The 11,879-nt window shown below is 34.0% G+C and overlaps 1 protein-coding gene across 1 annotated transcript in view; it reads right to left on the minus strand.

The window, feature by feature from the left end:
• Positions 1 to 1,472: 1,472 nt before the first annotated feature.
• The window catches only part of LOC108908690 (juvenile hormone esterase-like), a 17,688-nt gene continuing 7,281 nt past the window's right edge, over positions 1,473 to 11,879 (minus strand). Inside the window, exons 5-10 of the mRNA XM_018712805.1 lie at positions 10,748 to 11,124; positions 10,460 to 10,652; positions 10,228 to 10,394; positions 9,648 to 9,780; positions 1,769 to 1,928; positions 1,473 to 1,712 (exon numbers count right to left, since the gene is read on the minus strand). Coding sequence (XP_018568321.1) covers positions 1,532 to 1,712; positions 1,769 to 1,928; positions 9,648 to 9,780; positions 10,228 to 10,394; positions 10,460 to 10,652; positions 10,748 to 11,124 — 1,211 coding nt within the window. The 3' untranslated portion in view covers positions 1,473 to 1,531. The remainder of the gene's footprint in view (positions 1,713 to 1,768; positions 1,929 to 9,647; positions 9,781 to 10,227; positions 10,395 to 10,459; positions 10,653 to 10,747; positions 11,125 to 11,879) is intronic.

Here is an 11,879-nt window from a genome sequence, read left to right on the forward strand (position 1 = left end):
AGCCATTAATAGTGTAAGTAGACAATTATCACTTATAAGAACTTAAGGTGCATTTTTCTAAAAAAAATTGTTATGTAAGACATCGAAATTTTCACACCGTTGTTTAGATAATTATCACTGTCATCAATTTCGAACGAAACAAATATGCGTTGTCATTTAAAAAAAAAATTATGTCATCGCTGCCGTAAGTGGATTAGCGAAAAAAATATTTTTCCACATAACAAGGTGCCCTGGATCAAATAAAAATCGACGGGTCTCACCGTTTTTCGAAAAAAAAATTGTTTAACGAAAATAGGAATTTTATGCAGAACTTTTTTACCACGCTGTATATGTAATTTAATTATAACCATGGCTTGCTTTTGTCACTACTCTTTTACTACCTATTCTATTTTATCACGGTTTTGTGGGCACTATACTTACGTTCCTCTTTTTTATCAGCTGATATATCGTTTAGCTGTTTTGTAACTTGTGTCAGGCTCTTACAAAAACTGAAAAAACTGCTGATTTACCAGAGACTTTTTCAGTAATAATTCTTCTGTATCAGCATGGAATATTTTGTGGCTTACCTTTATTTCATTGGTAAAATAGGTTAAGTAATTCATGCAGCCAATTCATATCTTTAATGTGGGATTGTAACTGTAGGTATTTTAAATTTCAATAGATTTTATAAATGTCTTCCACATTTTACATATTGTACGCTGATTTTCAGTTTTATTTTAAAACACGAATTTCAAAGAAATCTTCAATTTGTAGCATATGGGGTTGTGTGAAGAACTAGGTATGTTACTTTAATATAATACAATAATAATTATTTTACAGATTTAGGGAATCTTTTAGTGTCTTGATACAATATCGCTTTTACTTTTTTTATCAAATAATTTCTTCAAAAACCTAGATATTATGCAACATTGAAACAACAAAAAGAAGGTGCTTTATCGACTTTGACAACAACTGATATCTAACGTCTTCATTGTATACTTTGTTCATTCCATAATGATAACAAAACAAATATTTTGTTTAGTAATTTAAGGGAGTATACGAGTATAAGTTATTCGCATTCAAACTACTTTTGAGCAGATTGCACCGAATAGAAAATGCACAGCATATATTAAAGAAACATAAATGATACAGTTTATTTTTCAAGATACATTAGTAATTAATCAATGGAGGTATAGCATACTCGTCTATAATTTCTTCGCATTTGAGGTAGTTCCTTGGATTCGTTTGCATTTCAAGTGTATCGTTGATGTTCAAATACACCAAATTATTTGGACTAACTTTCTCCCACGTCACGTTACCCAGGGAACTGTCCACTTCTGGAGTTGGGTTTCTAAANATATCTAACGTCTTCATTGTATACTTTGTTCATTCCATAATGATAACAAAACAAATATTTTGTTTAGTAATTTAAGGGAGTATACGAGTATAAGTTATTCGCATTCAAACTACTTTTGAGCAGATTGCACCGAATAGAAAATGCACAGCATATATTAAAGAAACATAAATGATACAGTTTATTTTTCAAGATACATTAGTAATTAATCAATGGAGGTATAGCATACTCGTCTATAATTTCTTCGCATTTGAGGTAGTTCCTTGGATTCGTTTGCATTTCAAGTGTATCGTTGATGTTCAAATACACCAAATTATTTGGACTAACTTTCTCCCACGTCACGTTACCCAGGGAACTGTCCACTTCTGGAGTTGGATTTCTAAAATAAATCATACATAAATATTATTTCACGCGATTCTGAATAAAAGTACTCACAAGTATTTGACAAAGTTTGACCACAGGATTAACAAACGTTGACGTGTCGTAACATCTTCTGGATCATCAGCTCTATAAGGAGATCCATAAGAAAACCCAAAAGAAAGGTGCGCGTCCCATAAATAACACAACTCTTCAGAGTGACCAACACCTCGAATACCTGAAATCAGATTATGTGGTAGCTTGCAGATATCCACTGTGAGTGTAGAAAATTGCTACACGCTTGTGGGTGGTAAAATAAAACTTCAATAGATTTTCATTTCCAAGGACAATAAGGTTCTCTCCAACTATAGGGTTGTCCCTAGCTCAGCAGCAATGGGGGTGGGGTTGATATAACTTAAAATAATTCTCTTAAGGCGCCACCTATTTTACAACCCGATGGACAGTACGCAAGAATGCTGGAGAGACGCCGACACCTAACAGTACAAAAAAACGGGAAAAGGGTATAAATAAAAGCCCTAAGAAAGTATACTATTCAAACGGTAACTTTAATTTATTTAAATGGCCGGTGCCTAAAGTATCTGATCAAGGCTACAATCGCTTAATCAATCTAGTTGTCAATAGCGGCCGATTATGCACCTTTTAGATAGGTTTGGCAAAATAGTGCTAATTATATGTAATCTAACAATAAATAATAACAGTTAAAGATAACCCTCTCCGATAGCGCTGTTGGTTCGGTGTATAAAATTTCAAAGAAATAGAATACATAAACGTTATACCTTATAATCCAAATTAAGAATAAAGGTCATTTAAATAGTAACAAGGGCAAGTATCAGTGAGCTCAGCGTAAACAAAGTATGAATACTATCTACCTATGTTTTGTAAGTGAACGTAAAGTTCATTAAGGATGGCAGTTACCTATACCGACGTAATGTGAACTTATAAATTATAACAAAAGAACAGGGAAAAGGTCAGCAAGAATTATAAATAAATAATGTATGTATCTTATTAACAAATTAACTAATAAGTTACCTAATAGTACGCCAAACTAAATAACAAAAAAAAAATAAGTAGTGATGTCTAATATGGTGAGTAGAGTAATTATTTGGTAGCGGAATGGAATAAGTAAATTGGGCGATGATGATTGCTACCACGTAAGCTAAATTTCCAAATAAAAGATGAAATATTCGATGCAAAGTAGAGCAAAAAATTGTCGGTCTTTTATCAAAGGAAAATCGTGTCATCATTTTTAGGAGGCGTAAGATGAACCGTTTCATATTTAAAATGAAATTGAATGTAAAATCTGAAATACCGCCGCATACGCATTGTGTTCTGGTATTAGCTGTAGTCGGCCAGGTGCATCGAGTGTACGAAGTGGTCGGTTATACGTCAAATACTAACCTGGCGAGCTTGATCGTAGAGCAGGGAACAATAAACAGTGGCGCGTACAGAGGTGAAATGTAGTACATATGTGGAATTTAAATAACGAATTGGATTTATAATAAATTACATTTAAAACAAATAGTTTATGAGAATAAAGGGATTTTTGTAGGAACAGGGTTCCAGACGTGAACTGATCTCTTCATCGCACCCCATTACGATTCTTTTTTTTATAAGGAGAACGAAGTTTCAAAGCAAAAACCTTGTATAACAGATATACTATAAATATTTACAGAATGAAAACAAAATATAAATCCTATGATATGATTCTATCAAATGAAAACACTAACAACAATTCTCTACCAATCTCAACAAAATAAGTTATTTTTCTATCAAACAAGAAATGTTAACAAATTATAAACAAAATATAAATTCTATGATTTATGTACTGTACGCCAAACTGCATTTTTCTCATCTTCATTTAATATTAATTTCTTCTTTGCACCCCCTTTTTTAGGTTTCTTAACGTCTCCTTCAATTTTCTTCTCTCTTAAAATTTTGAAAACAGATAATTCGCTTACTCCAGTATATCTAGAACACATTTCCACCAAACCAGTCTTCAGTTTCATGGGATGATCCTTTTCTAAAGGGTTATAGACATTTAATATTATCGTTTTTTCTCTGTAACTTAATATAGATTTTTTTGTACCCACAGCAGTACATCCGGCTCGCGAACATCCAGGCACCGCCTCCATTTATCCATATAACGACAACAGAGCAATAATAATACAAAAAACTTCACTTCACTAGCACAGAAAATATAATAGCATTCACGATTCACAAACAACAGCCCGAAACACACACACAGCACACAAATAAAACACTAAAAACACTTTTGTTACGGAGCACAAGAAATATGATTTCACTCACAAATTCTCAAATAATAGCGCGAAACACACATATAGCCCGAAAGAAATATAATTGCACTTATAACAGTTATAACCTCACAAATATCGCGAGCGAGAAACACGCAGCACCAATACAACCGAAACGAAACTGACCACGCCAGGCCGGCACGCGCGCCGCCGCAAAAAACACAAGACACAAGTCATATGAGGGATAATGAAGGGAGTAATAAATGTATTGTTGTCCTGCCGCCCAATGTGCGAAGGAGATGCCTTTGTTTTTCATTTTGTCCTTCATAAATATATAACTGTTAATCCATAATGCATTAAGAAATTATTCAGTTTCCAAAAACCCCTATAAAATGTGTTGCACTGATTCCCTTGACAGGCAATGATTTATTACTTTGCATCGAATACGATCGTACTATACACTATATGAGAGCAAGCCAGACCTGCAGCATCAGTGACAGTTTCCAATGAATATGCAGGTAAAGATTTACTACTCCAACCATACAATTGCATCCACAAAAGGACATGAAGCCAGGCAGCAACTGGGAGTTATGGAAGGCGAGTCTTGTATAGGGATACTGCTCTCCAGTGCAGATAATAATCCAGCCAAAGCGATGAGTAAGCCTGCGTTGTTTAACCAAGGTCCGGGGTTACGATACCTTGGACTTTCAATGGCAATTAATCACTCGGTATATGAGGGTGAAGTAGGAAAACACCCAGCACACTGATAGCGACGAAGAAGGTGACGTTGATGGTGAAAGTGCGAATATAATGAGATGAGATTGAAACAAGGACGAGGATGAGACCTAAACGAGGCCTAAAAAAAAGACAAGCATGTCTAAGTAGGTTTCCCAGTGGGGTAGAGATACAGAAGATTAGTAAAAGATAATTTAAAGCTATACCTTTGTTGTAGAGCGACCTCGTGGTGAATGGTACCTTATGTCGGGTTTTATGGGCACAAATCCAACCAACAACGGTTGACATTGGATTCACCAGAACTAACAAATCCAATTTTGCTGCTAAGTCGACAATTCTCTTTTATCTCGCGACAAAGAGCACAGGAGGAAGTAAGAAAGGAAAGAAAAAGTCAGTTCGGCCGTATATTGACAGGGGACATTGTATTTACCCACCGATGATAATTTAATGAACACATTGGAATACTTTGGGAAAAATATTATAAGTTAAACCATACCATAATATTATTTTAAAATAGAAAATAAATAAATACCCTAATTTAAAGTTTTCATTTGTGGTTTACCATTTTTCCATTGTGTTTTACATGATTACGTAGCTATTTTTAATAGGAACTGGTATGAATTAAATAAAATAGTAAAAGAAAAATAAGCCCGTAACAAAATATTGACCGTGTACGTGACGAATTTTTGAATTCCTATGGAGTCTTTATTTTGAGAAATCATTGCACCAATGAATGAATTCTTCACAGTTTCCTTCCACCCATGAATTATAACGGATGAAAAGACAAATTTTACTTAAACCAAAGATAATAAATACCATGTTCAATTTAAAATCATCTTTCTATATGACAATCTTTATTTATTTATACTGAAGATAGAAGTTCCTGAGGTCACGCTGAGTAAAAAAGTTACATGGGATCAATTCTCCAGGGGTGCCGAGTTTTGGTCTTTTGAAGTTTAGAAATAATAGGTACTTACATCAGTGGTGGCTTATGACATTGTGAATAGGTGGGCAAGAAAGAAAAAAAAGAGGTGCAGGCAAAATTTTTTAAATATTCAAGGTCAAACAACTAAATGCATTTGGAAATTTTTAGCTTCATTTACAAAAAATTGCGTAAGAACCTGTAGTTTTCGACATTTTTATCACCTTTCAAAGAGAGTCAAATTAAAAATAGTTGTCAAAGTAATGTATAATATATCAAAGTCTAGTATTTTTTTTTATATAAACCAAACTTTTGTTTTTTAAAGAGAACAGCCTATATATTTGCAATTTTAACTTCAAGTAAACAATACTTTAAATACTTGGAAAACTATCTTGTTACAGAAGATTCCATCATTCAGTTCGATATATAGTGATGTTACAGATCTATCAGATAAAACGCCCTTAGAAGTATATATTACGTAATTGGAAATATTAAAACCACCCAACAACACCCAATAATAGTAATATGTCATCCTTTAAAGCATGAAAAAGAATAATTCAAAGATGTAGACATTTATATTAGGGGATATTCATATATTAAAACGTATGCGGAAGAATGGTTAAGATTATTTTAATAGATGATACAATTAAATGAGGAAAAACTGGGACAACTATTTGCCTAAGAAATAAAAACCCTACTCTATTGCTCTCTATGTCCTAACGTTACATTGTATAAGTATTTGTTAACTTTTGTAACAAAAGCGGGGACGCGTAGTCATTTATTTATTAGTTCTCGGAACGGATGGGCCAAAAAGTAAAATATTTCAGTCAACACCATAGACTGGCTTATAGAGCGACTTTGGTGAAAACACTTTGGAGCCTGATTTGGAGCCCAGCGTTCAGTCGTGTCCTAGCATTTGACGTGTACGCATCGCTGTGATTTCGATAATTAGACGTTTTATCATGGGCAAGTGTATTGTAAAACATTGTACAAATAGAAGTGATCGAGTTGGTGAAGAGAGGCGAAAAGTTTCCTTCTTTAGGTAAGTAAAAAAAAGGAATATATAAAAGGTAAATATGTACGCCATTTTTCGGTTAACGTCACAAGTTTCCAGGGTTAGCTTTATAATTTTGTTCGCCCACATAGTGTAGTGATTAACGTGATATTGTTATTATAAAATAATGAATGAATTACTGTAAAATATTTTTAGTAATTATTTACTTTATGTGAGTCTTAAATTTTTATGAAATTTTACCAATTCCCGTCATTTCGAGATAGCTGAAAATTAATTAAATATTTTTTTCAATTAAAAAAATCGCAAACAAAACTAATTTCAGATTCAGTATTCGTACAGTCAATTAATTTTTATTAAAGATCGTGGTTGTTTGACGTATCCATCTCGAGATGTCGTAGTAATATGCTAAGAAACAGAAAAATTAATAAAATTTTTAAATAATGATGAAAGCAGAACACCTAGGCTACAGAAAAATAAAATTGTTTATCATGTATTAAAAAACTTTCTGAATGTGAACATATTTGAAAATTTGCATGAACATCAATTTGATAATTTGCCTAACAATTGTAATCATTTAATAGAACTTGTAAGGGCTGAATGTGAAAAGTATATCGATGTACGAATAAATCATGAAGTCAAATTATTTAATTCGGTAAAATCTACGAAAAGACAAATATTAAATAAATTAATATTATTTAGAGGATAATAAATATATTTAAATTATTTTGTAGTTTTATTTAATATGACACTAAAATATACTATTTTCTGAATTACAAACTTAAAATTGAATATTTGTCATAAGATGCAATATAATGTTTAATATGTAATAAAAATATTACTTAATCCGGATCTGCTTAAAGATGCGCGCGATCAGATTGCCTTCCACACTCCACTTCCCCGGATTTTGCATTCACTGGTACCCGTGCATTGGAATTAGATACGGCCAGTCTAGGTGGTCTGTGGTCAACACTAATTTATGTCGATGGTTTTCAAGTAGGCTTAACGTCGCCAAGACCGTCCTTCGGGGAAGGCCACCCGCATTTTTATTCGAATATTTTTAACAAGTTCACTTAAACTGTCGGGGCCATGTGTTAAGCATCTAGTATAAGAGAAAAATCGATATTTTAAATAACGCACAAAATGCATTCCAAAGAACGTAGGAATTCCAAGAATAAGTTGTTAGAATGTTGTCAGGAAAAATATGATAAGCTTGTTCCGGTAGGAATCTTCCAGGCCCTACAAATGGAGAAGATGCATTCTCTCCAGTAGGAAGGGGACCAGTGCCGAGTCACCCAGAACACCTAGGGGCCAGAGAGGAAGCTGGCGTTACACCATACCACTGGAGAAACCACTTAACTGCTGAGATACGCCAGTTTATTAGAGCCAGACAACCAGGACTAGCCTTGAAGTCACCAGATAGCAGCCAGGACAACATTGGCTGAGGGAAAACCTCAGAGGTGGAGCGACCAACGAAGGGCAGATGCCTTCAAGGGACTTCCAGACGTCCGAACATACACGACGTCATCATCTCCACGGTAGAGCTGCGCGGACAATGAAGCAGACGGTGGACCTTCCAATAAGCTGTCACGATTGCTAGCAAAACTGCCCAAGTAGCCATCTGAGGTAGGCCCAGGGAACGGTGTAGCAAGCCAGAGGCGTACCCGGAGGATAACGTGGACACCCAGGTGACCCCAAATGAGACCTCCTACCTCCTACTTAACATCATTAAGGTAGGAGGAAGGGTGGAATCAGCAGAGGATGCGTAGAACTGCAGTTCCAGGGCCACGGAGGAAGAAGGAAGAAAAGAACAAGACGTCCCTAGCTTAGAATAGTTAATTGTAAGGAATTTCTACGACTCAATTTATCTGTAAAATGTAACAAAAGCCGGGACGCGTAGTAATTTATTTATTAGTTCTCGGAACGAATGGGCCAAAACGTAAAATATTTCAGTCAACACTAATTTATCGGAAAGTCGATGGTTTTCAAGTAGGCTTAACATCGCCAAGACCGTCCTTCGGGGAAGGCCACCCGAATTTTAGCAATATTTTTAACAAGTTCACTTAAACTGTCGGGGCCATGTGTTAAGCATCTAGTATAAGAGAAAAATCGATATTTCAAATAACGCACAAAATGCATTCCAAAAAACGTAGGAATTCCAAGAATAAGTTGTTAGAATGTTGTCAGGAAAAATATGATAAGCTGGTTTTTCAGCGGATTTTCCAAGAAGATATTAAATGAGATTGACTAATCCGCCCCGTAATTGCTACACGGAGTCGCTAGAGGAAGGCTAGGGTTACTTGTAAGTCACATAATTATTTGTATAAATGTAAATTCAGTCCATTAGACAATTATTAACATGGCACAGCTATACCAAAGCATCCCGACATTCAGAGTCCCCGCCAATAAGATAAGAACCGAAACTTCTGGACCCAAGAAATGGACGTGTCAAAGCGAGGTGTCGGATTCAGGGGAAGATCTCGAACAGGAAGTTCTTCCTTGAGTTTCACATTGAGCAGTCTAATTAACATTAGAGTCTTGGACTAATTAATTAAATTTAATAATGGATAAAGTTTTTCCAAATTTTGTATGAAGCGAGCATTCTCTGAATCTCGGTACGCTGTCGCGTGTAAATAAATTCATTAATAATGTTGTTCGAGCCGTTATGTCGTTATTTTGTTTGTTTTGTTTATTGTTATAAAAACCCTTCCTGGAAAGTTTGGTGTTCCCTTTTGTTTCTATCAACTTCAGTGTCACCATGTATAGCCAGCCACTGGATTACATTCTACGTAAGCAATAGAGGGTAAGTGTCTGAAATTCATTCTTTGAACATATAACATTTCTAAGTTCCCACGTATTAATTAAAGTATAATGATAATTATAAACTCCCTTTCGAGAATTAAATAGTAAACTCTTGTAAAATGCAAACTCATTATGATACTGGTCATAACGAAAGATAGATAGATAAAGAAATAACCCCGAAGGTTACACATTGATCGAATACAGAAAACTTACCTGCAATTTCTAAATCCTTCATACCTCCCATATTGCCTTTGTATGAAAACTGGTACATATAAACGTCGGTATAGTTGGATTGTAACTTTGCATGTCTAATAGATGCGGTTATAAACGACTCATCACTATAAAACTAAAGAAAAATTTTATTATATTATCGATCATTTGCTTCAATTATTTGTACTCTCTTTAAACGTTGGAAATGTTAATATGCAGCAACACGTTGTGAAAACAAGTAAATTTTTTTTTGGAAGATTGTTCGAGAAAAGTTGTGACTTTTCTTTCTTTTTTAGAAGTCACTTAAACGGAACATGGTAAAACGAAATTATTGTAATTTCTGGCAGGCTTCTCATTTTTTTTGGAAGTAAATTTTCTCAAACATGACAAAATGAGACACACATAACAAAATTGTGACATCTTCTCAAGCCCACCGAATTTCCGAGGTCTACGTGTCCGTTCAGATTTTATGAAAGGTTGATAAGCTATTTTTTTCTTTATTGAGAAATTTTTCCTTTTGAAGAGTGTAGTAACAATTTCAACAAACATATGAAAAGCAGCTTAAACAATATACATATGTTACCTTCACTACTTGCCCAGGATCGTCTTCGAATGTTCCATTGGTGTAAACTTGTCTCAGTTTAGTGCCAGCTGTCAGTTTGTTCTCTGTAGTCATATTGAACTTGTTTCTAATGAGGTTGGATAAATCACTGTCGAAATATTTCGCACGCCTCTCAACCTTTGAAGGATCTTAAAATATCGGTTGACATTTATATCAAATAATAAGACGTTTGAATAAGTTTTCGTAATCTTACCACTTTTCAAAAAAAATAATGCCTCTTCAGAGTTAAAGCCAATAATTATGGGAACTTGGTTTATATTTCCTGTTCTAATGTCCTCATGAAATAAACCCGTGATGAGTGCTCCATCTAGACTAGCGTCCTCAATTACAGGCACCCATATTATACCTTGGCCTTGCATTAATTGAGTCTCTTTTCCAACAGCAGCCTATGCAAATTTTGGTTATAGTGTATGATCTATATTTAGTATTTAACTTCTTATTCATCACCAATCTTTCTAGAAAATGCATTCATTCAACTTACAGTTATTGTGTTGTTGTTTATGTCGGATGCAGAAAGGCTTTGCAACAGTTCCAGTAATTCCGTTGAATTATCCGAAGTGAAATTTGAATCCAAACTTCGAGCTAATTCGAAAGCGTAGAATCTTGCATAGTTTTGATGTGCCCACTGAGACAATGCAGTACCACTTTGTAAAATGGCCCCTCTGAATAAGCCTTCATTCCTTTGACTTAATAAATGTAATCCCACAGATCCCGCTCCGGCACTTTCACCTGATATCGTTATTTTTTCGGGGTCCCCACCAAATAGATCGATATTATTTTTAACCCACTGAATGGCACAATGTTGATCTTTTAATCCTAAGTTTCCTGGTATGACTCCGTCTTCTGTTGTCAGAAATCCTGAAAGAATATGAATTGAGACTTTAGAATAAATTGAGAATAAGATTATCTAATTATATTATGTTAATAAAACAATGAATAAGAACATTAAAAAATTTATAAAAGCAGAAGTTAAAAAAAAATTAGAAAGCAAAAAAAATTAATATATGGAAATTAAAATAAAAAGTAAATAAATAGAAAAGTATAAATAATAAAGTAATAAAAATTTTAATGAATTAAAATTCGAGAAATGGCCAACAAGGACTCACTCAGGGATTCACTGTTAAATATATCACAGAGGAGAACATTTAAACTGTTCGTACTCGGTATTGGTAAATAAATGACTGGTTTATTCGAGGTACATAAAAATTTAGTCTTGATAAAATTTCAGCCTTCAAAACTTTCAATTTATTATTATTATTATTATTATTATTATTAATAATTAATATTATTAATATTAATGTCTGATATTTTTGACAATCAAAAAGTCATGTGATATTATTCTGCACGTAAAAAATGAAACAAAATTCTGCTTATTTTGATAGGCAGAAATTCCTCAGGCGCTTTAGCCAAAAAATCATCTATATTTGATTACAATCGATTTCTTCGATTTGAAGCCTACATTTTGTCACTTCATCAACATCGTCAGCTTTGCATATTTCGAAATCATTAAATTCTATCATGTCCCAGAGCGTGGATGTTTTCTTTTCTTTGGAGATCTCGCCAATGTATGCCAACGGAGTATTTTCTAAAAATGTGTCGATAAATTTGGAATG

Source organism: Anoplophora glabripennis, unplaced genomic scaffold (genome assembly GCF_000390285.2).
Source record: "Anoplophora glabripennis isolate ALB-LARVAE unplaced genomic scaffold, Agla_2.0 scaffold498, whole genome shotgun sequence".
Classification (NCBI taxonomy): domain Eukaryota; kingdom Metazoa; phylum Arthropoda; class Insecta; order Coleoptera; family Cerambycidae; genus Anoplophora; species Anoplophora glabripennis.